Here is a 13,027-nt window from a genome sequence, read left to right as displayed (position 1 = left end):
TTCTTCAAAGCTAACATTTCGTTAATAATTAGATCATTACATTTGAGTATGGGAGGTTTAGGTTCACCATGTGGAGGATGCAAGTTCTTGCGTAGGAAATGTGTAGAAGGTTGTGTATTTGCACCATATTTTTGCTACGAGGAAGGATCTTCTAATTTTGCAGCCATTCACAAAGTGTTTGGAGCCAGCAACTTCTCTAAGCTCATTTCTCATCTCCCTGACCATGACCGGTGTGACGCCGTACGAACCATCTCTTACGAGGCTCACTCTCGTCTCCATGATCCTATTTACGGATGCGTCTCCCAAATCTTCTCCCTCCAGCAACAGGTACTTTTGCCTAGGATGATTTATATGTAAACTGTTTTTGGTCTTTTGCTTCATCATCTCTAGTGTACTTACAAGTAAGATCACCTACTTTTAGGTTGTTAGTCTACAAGCACAAGTGGTCCTACTTAGAGAAGAAGCTTCTAGAAGGTTTCCTCAAGAGGATCCTAGTTGCAATCTGAAGCAACAAGAAAAGGTTCTTGCTCAACAAATGCCACAAGATCTTCACAATTGGTTTCACCAAGAATTCTTGGACTCGGACCTTAACCCAGTGAGTGGTGCTACACACGAACATGAGCGATCCATGGAGCGGAATGAGTCGCTCTGTAGCTCAAATGAATCTCTTTACTTCCAGGAGGCCAATTTTCCTTGGTCTGTATGAGTACAAGTGACTATTTTGTCAGAGATTGAACTTTAAATTCTTCTAGAATCTTCTTTCTATCCACTTTTCAACATTTTTCATAGCAGAGATTGGATCAGGCAACCCTTTTCTCTTTGAGATTACCATTTCTTCCATGATCTTTCATAGAAACAACAACATCAGATCTGAACAAGTGTTCTAAGACCAAAAAGAGTCATAACAGAGAGAAAGCATAACAAAATGTAGTGCACACTGTTTTAAAGCCAGCCACATCTACAAAGCCAGAGAGACAAAATCTGTGATTGGATTCGATAACCTAATAGACTATTTACAACAGTTAAGTCTTCGTGTTGGATTCGAACTCCCAAGACATTTAGTTAACAAAAGTTATGTCGTCCTGTTTGGTTTCGAGCTCATTTCTTGTGCTTAAATCTTACTTTCAACAAGTACTGCAACTTCACCTGTCCATAGACAAAGTAATATTTGTCAGATATGTACACACCATAAGAATGAGTCACAGTGTGTGTAGCAAAAATGATATCTGAAGTATGAGCGTTCTAAATGATTTATTACTTCTCATTCCAATTACCCAAACAGACACGAAGAGGATAGTGTTTGTAACCTATCCCATTGTAAATGGGTGAAAGGAACAAGGAAAGGAAACAGAAGTTACCTGAGCTGTATTGTAGACGATATACTCGTTGTACATAAGCTCAGAAGCCTTGACCTTCGATGAAACAGGTTTTCCACAAGGAACAGTCACATCACCTCTCCACTTGGCAAATTCTGAATCTTGAGGCACTTTCTTGCCAAGCCCTTTGGTCGAGTGTTTTCCTCTCGGAGGTTTATCCATGTACTAAAGAATTGTGGACATAAGAGAAACAGTCATATTACAGAGGTAAGAAATATTTGATGTTGTGCCTAAAGTCTCAAGATAAGGACTTAATGTTTAATGTATCGTATCCTAGAAAATTGCAATATGGGCTCACCGTAGCTTTTGTTAACTCGTGTATTTCTCCCAATGCAACTTCACTCAAAAGCATTAGACCCACCGGGTTTTTCTTACACGTGTAGCAGTACTGAGCACTTTTACTAACAAGGTCAGCGAAGTATATCCCCTTTCCAAACTGAAACACAGGAATTTCAAGAAGTTAGACTTCAGAACCTCCAACAAGTTAACTAGATAGCAAAATCCCTCAATTGATGAGAACCACACAAGCATAGACACACAGAGAGTACTAACCATGTAGCCAGTAGCAGGAGCTTCTGGCGGCGCAATTCTTAGTCCTTGGTTCAGAATTCCAACAAAATTCGTTAATCGAGAACCTGAGAGCAAAGTTATTTACGTTTAAACCAAGGGATCAGACATTCAGACATAAATATAATCAACCAAAATAGAAATCAATATTTCTTGTATCTGCTTCCAAACTATCCAAGTGTGGCTGGTTGCAGCTTGCTTACCATGCCATAGGAGCATCTTATTGCCAAGTTTTTCCCTGTAAGGAGCATATTTATCAAACTCTCCTTCTCTTTCAAGAGCAAAAACCTCCTCCAGTTCAAGACTCCACTCCTGACAAATCCAATAACCAGAAATTGAATTAGAAAAATTATGATAAGCAAACATAAAAAATATATATATAATAAGGAAGTGGAACTCACTGTATGTGTTGGGGCATGAGTTGTGTTAAGATACTTCTCGATTAATCGGTAATCTTCACTATCATGAGGAAGTGGTGAAATATCACAATGCAGCTTCTTGTATTTATCGTCAAGAGATTCGGTGCTATCAACATCAAATCCTACTAATCTTGAAGCTATTTCTATATCCTGCAGAGCCTCGAGCATTTTCACCTGCGACAAACAGATACAATACTTTTTTGGTAACGCAAGGAAAAACAAAAATAAACAAAAAAAAAGATCAAGGTTAAAAACAACACCAAGGTATTTGTTTCACGGCGAGTACCTTAGACTTAAAGTCATCTTCATCACGGATAATACGAGGATGAATAGAAGGGATCATCGTAAAAAATCTATTACTAGCATCAACAAGCAAGCTTTCTTTGGTAGAAGGCTGGGGGTAGCTCTCAGTCAATAGCTTCTGTATCTCTGTCAATGCCTCAAAACCTATAGAAGACCAAACAAGAAAAAACAATATATAGAAATGTGATGTAGAACCATGATTCATTATTTATTAGAAACAAACAAACTAAAACTGGACAAGTAAGAGTTACCCTTCTGTATATTATGTTTGCTGAGTTTCCCTAGTGGCATCTCTGACATATTTATCTCGAACTCCATCATAGCAGATCTGACAAAGTATGTATTAAGTTACTTAAGGCAGTTTCTAGGGAGAGGAGAGGCGAGGAAGACAATGGCAAATAAGTTTCTAACCTGTAAGTTTCCACATCAAAAAGCATCTTCATCAATTCTATCAATGGAGGAGCAAGGTTGCTACTGGTCTGAACTGGCTCTTTTTTGGCTACTTGCTTGTTTACTCCATAATCCTGAAACATAAGATACAAATTAGTTTATGAATGATTTAAGAAAATAAGAGAATCTGAAGATACAAAGATATGATGCTTACAATGTCCAACGGGAGAAATCTTCCAGGTTGTTTCTGGAAATTTGTTTTTTGTTCCCAAGATTCCCATGAGTTTCCAGTCTTTTCAAGAAATAGACGTTTGAACTCATGAACCGCATCAGACTTTGACATTTCTTCCATTTTGTTACCACCAATCTTTTCATTTCCAACTCGGCCCCATTTACGAAATACGTAGCAATCTGAACCTTTATCTTCTTGGATTATCTGGAGTATATAATAACTATTGATACCGGTAGAAAGATCGGACATGCTCAGAGTTGTGTTATAGATACTGTTCCCATCTTCAAGAATGTGACAGTGCTCTTGGAGGCCAGACGCTTCGTGCACAGCGCTTCGCCCTTTTACTTTAACAGTGACCAGGCTCTCACTAGTGTCTTCAATTTTGTACTTGTCCAATGGAAGTTTCCTCTGTTTTTTTAAACAGTCAACCAAATAATCTTCTCTCACGATAGCCACTTTCATCCTCCTGACACATATATCAACACCAACGTTAAAAATGAGAGCAAAGAGTGTGATGAGTTAAAGAGTATCAGCAAAATAAAGGCCTTCTCCTACCTTGCCTTTCTCATTTCAGCATCTCGGACACCTGTCGGTCCACAGACAACCAAACAGCTTGTACCTGCAAATTGTGAAACAGATATATTCAAAAGCTAAAAATACTTTCACAATAGGCTAAACTAAACAATCGAGTAAACATACCTTTTTTAACATTCGCATGAAACTCTGCACCAGCTTCCTCGATTTTATTCTTCCATGCTTGCTGCAAAATGATCCCATCAAGCAATGAAGTGCAAAGATAATTTAAATTATAACTTTTGACAGAAGGACATACGCGTTCCTTAGTATCTCCATCAACTGAAACTTTAAGATCTGATAGCTTTTCACTCCTTGAGGAGTCAGCTGCATCTTTAGAACCTTGACCCTGAGACGTCTCACCAGACGATACAGGGCGCAGTATACGTTTTGGCTTCACACTCTTTTGAGACTTATTCCACTGCAAGGAATCAGAAAGAAAAATATTAACTTCATGAGTAATATACACCACATCTGACCAATATCAACTCTACAAACTGGCTGATTTACCTTCAGAAGGAACTGATTCTCTGTTCCTTCTGGAATCTTCCACTTCCCTTTGATGTGGTCTGGATCCAAAGTGGAATGAGAACATTTGCTCCATTCCGAGATGTACCCATGACATCGGTAAAGTCCTCCAGAAAAGGAAAGATGACCAGAGCAAATTGGGCAGAGGGCGAGTGGACCAAACATCATGCCATCAGCACTAAAAAGAAACAATCAGAGAGGTCAGGAAATGATTACGTATCAGAGTTTTTAATCCACATTAAGAATATCCACACAACAGTAACAGAAATAAAACAGACAACATTTCAGAATGTCTCTTCCAGACAGCTTCGCAATGTTATTTACCATTTATCACGCAGATCAAGTTCTGATCCTCTTGTACTTTGTTCATTTATTTCAAGCATTTCCCGCAACTCGGCTGATGTTACATATTTTTTAAGATCATCCTTCAGGTCCCACAATTCCTTAGTTTGAGCCTCCATTACCCTTTCTGTGCTACAAGGTTGTAAAGCACCGCTTGTAGTCATGTCAAAACTAGTTTTTGCCAGTTTCGACTTCTCATTATCACCAGAATCGTTTCTTCGTTTTGTGCCTGCTTTTGGATTTGTTTGACGTGCTTCTGCTGTCTCTGTCCCAGTTGTGCCAAAAGAAATTAACAGAAAGCCATCAGACTATAATACTGCAAATCAGGGTTCTGTAACAAGGAACTCAATGCATTACCACCTCAAGACTCTTACCAGTTTTAGCTGCTGGCAAAGTTTTCTTCACTAAGGGGAGAAGAGCTTCTTGGTCTGAGTCTGGTATGCTTCTCCATCCAGACAAACTTTCCAGTTCAGTGGAGGAAGACATTTCAAGGAAACATTTTGCGTGATGCCACATCAAACCCTTGTTACCGGGGCCTTCAGGTTTAGAGAATATACGTACCTGGAAGAAAAAAAACATACCAATAACCCTAATGCATGAGGACCAGTTCATATAAATTGCTACAACTATGGCAGATGAAGAACAACACCTTACCTCTCCTTTCAAGATCTTTTCGCTACATTTTCTGCAACCGGCACGAGAAGTTTGTGACACTTCAATCCCATATTCTAGTTTGGCACTGTTAGCGGTACTGCTCGTGCTTGTGCTTGTGCTGGTGCTGGCGCTTGTGCTATTCCCTGCTCCAGATTCGACATATTTTCTAATCTTTTCCTGATCTTCCCAGCGAAGTGATTCTATGCCTTCAACATCATCAACTCTAGCAAAACAAAGAGAAAAAATAGGGTTGATAGCTGAACACTTTTAATATATTCACTAAGAGATATTGATTTTCACATACGATTTTATCTGCTTCGTTTTCTTCAGTATACAACTAGCATGGTTCCACATCTGTGTGAGAAATACAAAAGTACAGAGAGGATACTATCAGTTAATGAAAACTTTATGTCCACTGGAGCTTAAAGCAACATATAATCAAAATGGGAAAGTTAAGCAGAGCAGGAAGAAGGAAGTAAGACAATGTTTTAAAGGTTCCAAGTTAAATGAACAAGAGAAGAATGATCTTTGACATTCCAGAAAATAGCAGTTCACATATGTCATTGCAAAAAGCACGAACCATTTAGCCAACATCAACTACTATATAAACTGAAAAGTGGCTACAATAGCTTCAATAGCTGATTTATCACATTCAATTAGGCATAGAGGAGTAGAATGAAAAGCTTGTTCAGAAGTAACAAAACAGAAAAAGGCAAGCTTGACACCCAAAAGTAGTCCCAGAGCTAAGCAGAAGCAGAATGAATAAAATAAAACCCTCACAGAACGCCAATTTCAACGAAAAAGAACCAAATTTACCTCACAAAAACCCTAAAAGGAAATAACTTTGTGATTCGACAACCATAAAGAAGCATTAGAACAAGTAGAATCCACAGTAACAAGCACAAGAGTATAGTAAAGAGACGGGTCCAAGTTTAGAGAGAGAGAGAGAGAGAGAGAGAGTCGTACAGGCATGACGCCGTCAAATTGAGAGGCTTGAACTAACTTTCCAAGACGAAAGGTCTCCTTGGTAATGGCGGACTTGCAAGTCTTGCATGAAGACCTTGAAGACTTAGCATACTCTGCCCTCCACGGCTTATGTGGACTCGCCATTGCTCTTAATTCCCTTTCTCCGGTAACACCAGTGGGAAAGTGTGTGTGAGGAGGAGGAGAAGACTATTTATACATATACCTTCTCTCCAATATGATGATGAATTGATTATGACGACGGTGTTGAGGAATGTTTTCAGGTGAGAGAGAGTGGGCTTCTCGGCGACGGCTTTACAGATTGGGTTTCTACCGTTTAACCCTTTTTCACCCTAAAAGCTGCTTCTTGATCTTTTTTTAATCACTCGATAATGCTTTTAATTACTATTATTTACTCCTAATCTTTAATATCGTGATATCAGAAATTTATTAAATTCGATTTATAGTTCATTTCCAACGCTTATGCAATATGATTATCAAATTTTTGTTTTAGATATGATTAACCAATAGTATCTGTCATTTTCTGTCTTTGACACAAACAAAAATAATAATACTAACGTAGAGTAGACATAATATGATGGGCATAAAATGAGGATTATAATTTGTTTTTTGAAAGAAAAAAATAACACTGAGACAATTTTTATTTTGAATGAATGTAAAATTTATTCAACTAAAAAGAATAACATTTTTACATGTAGGGTTTAGGATTTAATTTTGAAACATGTTGGTATTTTTTTAACTTTAGATGATATGTTAAATTTGTAAATAAAACTTATATATGTGTGCTATTTGTGAGAATTGCCCTAACATCTTTAGAAAAAAAAAAAAACAACATTCTTACATCAAATGCGTCTATTAAAATTAAGCATTAGATAATACTACTGCATAGAGAAAAGAATTTAGCTTCATGAGAGAATCACCCTTCAAGACTTTATTGTCTAACTTGTTATCTCGCATAACTCGTGTCAATGATGGCCGGCTCCGAATTTGTTTGTCTATCTATGTGTTTGTTGATAACCAAATATTCAACAACTCATGGTCATGACTCATGATGGACACAAATATTTGGATAGTAGTAGTCCTATATAAGATTTGTCATAAAACATCTACAAGGTGTAAAAATAATATTACTCCGGTTTACATTACTAACTTTATTCCGGCCTGTGCGATATAATCCAGACTACCAGAGGCAAAACAAAACATCAAATTGATTGATTACCATTTGGGAAAACCAAAACGGATAGTAGAAGTCAACTCGACCCGAGATCACATCCACCGGCGTGTCTTTTCAAGACACCTTCGGTGAGAGCAAGAAATCTTGGAGTCCAAGTCATAAAGCGTGTTATATGTTAACTTGATTGATCAAATATCTCAAATATTTATTTTCTAGTTCAAATGTTGAAAACCATTTCTTTCCAAGTAAAAGTCAATCCTTAAGAATATTGTTTAGTCAGTGTTATGACCAACCAACAAACCAAAACCCCTCCTAGCTCTCTCTCTCTCTATATATAGAACTCAAACTTACATCTTCAATGCCACACAAGGGAGTAAACGACCTTACCAATAAACACATTTGTATTTTTTGTTTTGTTTTTAAAGTTCAAGAGAGACGACTACAAAGTTATAGTGATGATGAGGAAGCAAGTGATAGTTGGAGTAATTTTGGTTGCCTTGTTAATGGTTTTTTTGGACTCCACACAAGTAGGAGCGACGAGGCTGTTACGAACCGCCTTCCATAGTGATATCCGGTTCGTGTTTGAGTCGTTACAAAAGGGTTCGGTCCCTGGGTCTGGTCCTAACGAATGCTCAAACATACCCAAAGGTAGCCCAGGGTCGTGCCGCGGATGATCTCCCTCACGTGAAGCTTTATCCCAATACCCAAATTTGGTCTATGGGTGGAGTTGGACTATTTATTTATTTATTCATTTTTCTTGTACACGAGAAATAATACTTTTAACTTTTCTTGTACCAACAGAGCTATGAAAGCAAATACATGTTTCATTGGCTTATAGAAATTACGAAAGTTAATAAATTTTTATTAGCAAATTTGTGAAATAAATTATGCGTAGATTTACTGGAGTCTACGGTCTACCAATTAAGTCTGTGATTCACTTTTACTAGTTATAACTTTGGATCAAATTTCTCAAGTAAATCAAAACGAAGAAATTAACCAGTTCCGGTTACGTTAATTTGGTTTTCTCAGTATAATTCGTATCCAATTAAACCGAATAGAAGAACAAACCCGGTTCAGATTGGTTCGATTTGAATTATGTTCTTCCTTAAACTAGAGAGAGATCCTGAAACGCTTAAACCCTTTCGATTGAAACATTTTCCCGAGATTTGGGAGTGTCCCTAAACCCCATACACTGATCGAGCTATCAAGGCAAAGACGAAGAAGAAGTAGGAGTTAGAAGAAATGGTGAATAAACCTTGGAAGATAATTCCAAGGCCACTTCTAGAGACAGTTCTCAACAACCATGTCCAACGCCACCGTGTTCCTCAGCCGCTCATCCTCCATGGTCCTCGTGGTGTTGGCAAAACCACCCTTATTCTTAATCGTAACTCCACCATCCCAAATCCCTAAATTTTCCCAATTTCTCAATTTCAAAAGATCGTAGCTTTGAATTGTTTCGATCTCAATTCTTTTTTAGGTCTACTCGGAGACTGGAACAAAGGGCCTCACATCGCCGGCTATGTAGATTTTGCGCAATCGATCACCGAACACCACCCAGATCATCACCAATCCTATCCATGGACGTCTTGGACCAGTGTTGACCCACCATTGTTGTCTAATTGCAAAACCCAGCTCGAGAACTGTCTTGAATCCATGAGCCACAAAGCTATCAAACTTGGGAGTATAAGCTCGCAGCAGATCTTCACTACTATGAACAAATGGTATGGTCTTAACACCGCACTTCGCCGTATACTTCAGGGCTATAACATTGCCGTTCCAGAGAAAGTCTCGATCTCGTTTCTTTGGGAACGGGCAGTGTATGCGCTATCTGTTCGACGAAATGCCGATGAGATTGATGGGTTGCTCGAATTGGAAGAGAAAGGTGATAGCTTGTCTGTAGAAGAGGCTTCGTATTATAGAGAGACTGCCTTTGCGTTAAGATTGGCCAAAGAGGTCATTAAGGTGCATCAGGGTTGGAGAGCTAATGCCATTGCTCATCTTAATCGAACTAATGGGTTTTCCAGAACTTTAGCTAATTCTTGTACTGACTGGCCGTTGCTAATGCTCGAGTTGTTGTCACAAGCTGCAGAGATTGGTTTCTTCCAGGTAATGAAATTGATAAGTACTAAACTTTTCTTGATCTCAATAAGTAGTTTAAACAGTGGCTGTATCATCTAGAAACAAACATTTTTGCCAACTGTTGATGTTGCTTTGTGCTTTAAGTAATGTTGGCTTAGTTTTGTTTGTCGTTGATTCTTGTATCACTTGGCAGCCTAAGCTGGTCTTAAACAACATTGAGATCTTGAAGAGTGCTATTCAGACTGATGATTCAACAGTCTCAGCGTCAGTGTACCATGACAATCTTGTATGGAGAATAATAGCGTTAGGTGCAAATGACCGCTGTCTACCTGTCCTATTTGTGACTTCAGATAGGTTGGTCCTATTTTTTTCTTTGCCTTTTTGGGGTTTATAAGTACAAGCTGTTACTATTTGATGATTACTTGGTCTCGTAGCTCCATTTAAGTTTATAAACACTAGACGAGAATATTGTCTCGGACGTGTATTACTTTGTTACATGTCATTTAATTACAGAATTTCTTGATAGTCATTTTCCCCTGTGAACTTGACTCCTACCTATGTCTTTTATTTTGAAACTATTTTTATCATTTTCGCTGATGTATAATAATTTGTATCCTGACAGCTACTACTCTTACCAAGCCTTTGTTGACTTCGGGTTTCCAGACATTTTCATCTCTCGTGAGGTAGAAGCTACACATATATCTACATTTAACTATAGACTTCTGTATGCATATGTGTGAACATGTATTGGTAATTTGGTATATAATGTAGAGTTTTTTAGTCTCACCCTTCATTTATTTCCGATTCAAGAGTTCATATTAACATAAGAATTGAGGTTTCTTATTTTTCCGCATTCTACCTTTTGATGTTGCATTTTGGCTTTTTTTTCATTTGTAGACATTTGGATGGACTCCCCAAGAAGCCAAATTACACATGGTTCCTGATTACTTCAGTGCTTCGGAGGTGAGAAAATTATTGTAGGTAATGGCACTGCTTGTTTAGTGAAACCATAATATTGAAAACTAGTGTGACGGCTCTAAATCCTAACAATGTCAAACCAGAAAGGTTGATTTCTGCTAAAAGCTATCTGCTTACTTTGCTGTCTATAATATTGGACTTTTAACATAATGTTGAAATTGTAGTGGACTATCATTGCGGATGTTCTTGGTGCCAATTCTCGGCATCTATTCGAGCTTTATGCGCTTAAGCAGAGTAATCATTACCAAAGGTAATGGTTCCCTGCTTTCTTTTGCTTTTATTCTTTATATGTTTTTGTGTCCTCAAAATGTGTCAAAGCCCCATTTTTCGTTTTTCAAAAGTGACCCAAATTGTTTTTTATCAGTTTGATGGGAAGTAAAGCAGGTACAATTGAAGATATTATAGATGCATACTTGGCATATTTACAAGTAAGCTCACTTAAAACTTATTGCTTGCAATTGCTTTCAAATTACACATTTAAGTAACCGTTAATTTGTTGCAATGTGTTTTCTTGTATAGGTTGCTGTGGTTAACCCTGCAATGGAAAAAGCTATGTTGCGGCTGCAACGGTATGCCAGTGATGCACGAAAAGGAAGCATTCCGTCTGAGAAATTACGTTTTGGTGCTGCATGGAGGCATCCTCCGCGTACCGAGGATCCTGTTTTGAACTCTGAGTGGGCTAAGATTCAGCTGATGGATTTTGTCCAAGCTCTTATCAATACAGAATTAGCGGTACCTACTCTTCTAGACCCTTAATGGAATTAAACCTGAACTTTTATCAGTTTTACCTTATTATACATGAAACCAATGATTATAGCATCACTGATAATCTATAAGCGTCAATTGTTAAATAGGTAAATTATCTGGGTGACTATAGCCTTGAGATCTTTGAAGACCCTTCTGCTATGGCATTGGTTGAGGTAATAAGATCTGTCGTTTCTTTATCTGTAGACATTAATTCCGCGAGCCATTTTACTAAAAAGGGTTGATTCTGTTTTAGGTTGGAATACTGTATACTCAGCGAGATCCATCATTTTTTCGGCCTATATCTCAAGGCATTAAAAGATGCCTTGTTAGATGGTGAGCAATCTTTTTTCCTTCTCACATGGATCTGCTCTTATAAATCTCTGCGTTTTTTGGATCCTCACACACCCGAGTGGTTTGCGTTACAGGCTCATCCAAGAGCGAATGCAGATGAGTTACTGGAGCTCAACCAAATACTGGTGGCAACGGATCATCCGGGGTCGTTATTACAAGCATTTGATGCTTGGCTACAGAACATAGACAGTTTCACACAGGTACACACGCCTTACATGCTCTGTTTCTATCTCTTGCTGTTCCTGCTACTGATAAAGCTAATTATCCCAAGTTCCACACATCAATGCAGGTTTATTTTCACAGGAACATTGATGAACTCTAAGTATCTTGTGCGCGTAAATCCCTGACCAAAGCATATCGGATTCATATTTTACCGTCAAGTAGGAAACATAAAGGGGCGTTGTTTTTTTGTTGCCGTCAAGGTCTGACTTTAAGTAAAAGTCACATCAAGAAGAGACGTCGGAGGGAAAGACCTTCGGCTATACAGAACGGTGTAATCGTGTAAGTGGGAATAGAATACATTGCCATGAGAACGGCTTTCTCTTCAGACGCTGTATATAAAGCGCTTGTTGCTGTGTTTATGTGATTTTTCAGGTTAAATTATATAAGTCAAATACTTGAATTAAATTATTCACTGTATTGTCTACCTTTCCAAGCCCAAAAGTCCAATAAAAAGGTTCTTCAACCAGAAATTTTTTGATTGATTATTACGTTCGTTTCTCAAAATGCCATTTTCTTGACCAATTAGTGAATTGTGAAAAAGATGTTAGTATAATAGAGTACACACGCTAATAAACCAATTAAATTTCAGTTGATTAAAATTGATTTACATGAAACGAAGTCTAAAGCTATCGTTTAAGTACGTAAATGTAATTTATGTACGTAACACACAAATGTGGACACAAAATTAGAATCAAAGAATGATGAAGATGAAAAAAGATTCGTGTGACAGCTCTCAGTTATGGCATCTGCCTTTCCCGCGAGGTATATTGGTGCAACCGTTCCGACCAGAGCCACGGACCGGACCTCTTTGCAGCGCCTGAAACAGAAGCCCGATCTCATCGACGGTCTCCGGGAAAGGCCTCATGGCTTCAACTTGCGTAGCGTCCAAGAAAACAACGAACATAACAACTAAAATAATTATGACAACCAATTGTTTCTTCATCATGCTTTGAATTTAATGTTTTCTTGAATGAGAAACATAAACAAAAATGAGCTTTCTATTGGTGAGTTGTAGGGACTTTTTTGTTTAGTATGTGTAATTGATTTGATTATGACTCGTATTTATAAGGTTTCAGAGATGTCATTGTTTGACTTGTGCAAGATTGGT

General features: G+C 38.0%; 5 protein-coding genes across 8 annotated transcripts; 3 read left to right on the top strand and 2 right to left on the bottom strand.

The window, feature by feature from the left end:
* Positions 1–21: 21 nt before the first annotated feature.
* On the top strand, positions 22–823 carry LOC104786489 (LOB domain-containing protein 14). The gene is made up of 2 exons (XM_010511909.2): positions 22–327; positions 422–823. Exons 1-2 carry the CDS (start codon positions 49–51, stop codon positions 704–706), a joined length of 564 nt encoding a protein of 187 aa, XP_010510211.1. The 5' UTR covers positions 22–48; the 3' UTR covers positions 707–823.
* LOC104786487 (poly [ADP-ribose] polymerase 1) lies at positions 796–6,810 on the bottom strand. Its single transcript, XM_010511908.3, has 19 exons — positions 6,351–6,810; positions 5,689–5,738; positions 5,385–5,607; positions 5,105–5,291; positions 4,713–4,995; positions 4,371–4,566; positions 4,120–4,281; positions 3,987–4,047; positions 3,843–3,906; positions 3,270–3,753; positions 3,077–3,189; positions 2,917–2,993; positions 2,649–2,809; positions 2,345–2,536; positions 2,147–2,255; positions 1,929–2,011; positions 1,675–1,812; positions 1,359–1,541; positions 796–1,146 (listed from the first exon to the last, which is right to left on the bottom strand). Exons 1-19 carry the CDS (start codon positions 6,492–6,494, stop codon positions 1,099–1,101), a joined length of 2,958 nt encoding a protein of 985 aa, XP_010510210.1. The 5' UTR covers positions 6,495–6,810; the 3' UTR covers positions 796–1,098.
* Positions 6,811–7,920: 1,110 nt separating this feature from the next.
* LOC109133080 (uncharacterized) lies at positions 7,921–8,427 on the top strand. The gene has a single exon (XM_019245849.2). It carries the CDS (start codon positions 7,998–8,000, stop codon positions 8,214–8,216), a length of 219 nt encoding a protein of 72 aa, XP_019101394.2. The 5' UTR covers positions 7,921–7,997; the 3' UTR covers positions 8,217–8,427.
* Positions 8,428–8,617: 190 nt separating this feature from the next.
* LOC104786486 (uncharacterized) lies at positions 8,618–12,389 on the top strand. 4 transcript variants are annotated; one of them, XM_010511907.3, is made up of 12 exons: positions 8,618–8,926; positions 9,020–9,648; positions 9,815–9,975; positions 10,244–10,304; positions 10,519–10,584; positions 10,764–10,849; positions 10,964–11,027; positions 11,119–11,331; positions 11,454–11,519; positions 11,600–11,679; positions 11,772–11,897; positions 11,987–12,389. In XM_010511907.3, the coding sequence occupies exons 1-11, from the start codon at positions 8,785–8,787 to the stop codon at positions 11,881–11,883; spliced, it is 1,680 nt and encodes a 559-aa protein (XP_010510209.1). In that variant the 5' UTR covers positions 8,618–8,784; the 3' UTR covers positions 11,884–11,897; positions 11,987–12,389. The 4 variants fall into 4 exon arrangements, 1 of the variants encoding a protein (XP_010510209.1); XR_015556673.1 differs by having other exon boundaries at positions 8,677–8,926; positions 10,519–10,602; XR_015556672.1 differs by lacking the exon at positions 11,119–11,331 and having other exon boundaries at positions 8,677–8,926; positions 10,964–10,974.
* Positions 12,390–12,489: 100 nt separating this feature from the next.
* LOC104786485 (uncharacterized) lies at positions 12,490–12,938 on the bottom strand. The gene has a single exon (XM_010511906.3). The coding sequence runs from the start codon at positions 12,863–12,865 to the stop codon at positions 12,653–12,655; it is 213 nt and encodes a 70-aa protein (XP_010510208.1). The 5' UTR covers positions 12,866–12,938; the 3' UTR covers positions 12,490–12,652.
* Positions 12,939–13,027: the final 89 nt, after the last annotated feature.

Source organism: Camelina sativa, chromosome 5 (assembly GCF_030686135.1).
Source record: "Camelina sativa cultivar CO46 ecotype springtype chromosome 5, ASM3068613v1".
Taxonomy (NCBI): domain Eukaryota; kingdom Viridiplantae; phylum Streptophyta; class Magnoliopsida; order Brassicales; family Brassicaceae; genus Camelina; species Camelina sativa.
The sequence above is the reverse complement of the archived record's forward strand: the minus strand, read 5'-3'. Positions and strand labels throughout refer to the sequence as shown.

Coding starts and splice junctions, on each gene's coding strand:
- LOC104786489 (XM_010511909.2), top strand. CDS start 49: ATGGGAGGTTTAGGTTCACCATGTGGAGGATGCAAGTTCTTGCGTAGG. Junction 328..421: donor TCTTCTCCCTCCAGCAACAG/GTACTTTTGCCT, acceptor ACCTACTTTTAG/GTTGTTAGTCTACAAGCACA.
- LOC104786487 (XM_010511908.3), bottom strand. CDS start 6,494: ATGGCGAGTCCACATAAGCCGTGGAGGGCAGAGTATGCTAAGTCTTCA. Junction 4,048..4,119: donor ATGGAGATACTAAGGAACGC/GTATGTCCTTCT, acceptor ATCATTTTGCAG/CAAGCATGGAAGAATAAAAT. Junction 2,012..2,146: donor TAAGATGCTCCTATGGCATG/GTAAGCAAGCTG, acceptor CTTTGCTCTCAG/GTTCTCGATTAACGAATTTT.
- LOC109133080 (XM_019245849.2), top strand. CDS start 7,998: ATGATGAGGAAGCAAGTGATAGTTGGAGTAATTTTGGTTGCCTTGTTA.
- LOC104786486 (XM_010511907.3), top strand. CDS start 8,785: ATGGTGAATAAACCTTGGAAGATAATTCCAAGGCCACTTCTAGAGACA. Junction 10,850..10,963: donor CAGAGTAATCATTACCAAAG/GTAATGGTTCCC, acceptor GTTTTTTATCAG/TTTGATGGGAAGTAAAGCAG. Junction 11,332..11,453: donor TTATCAATACAGAATTAGCG/GTACCTACTCTT, acceptor ATTGTTAAATAG/GTAAATTATCTGGGTGACTA.
- LOC104786485 (XM_010511906.3), bottom strand. CDS start 12,865: ATGATGAAGAAACAATTGGTTGTCATAATTATTTTAGTTGTTATGTTC.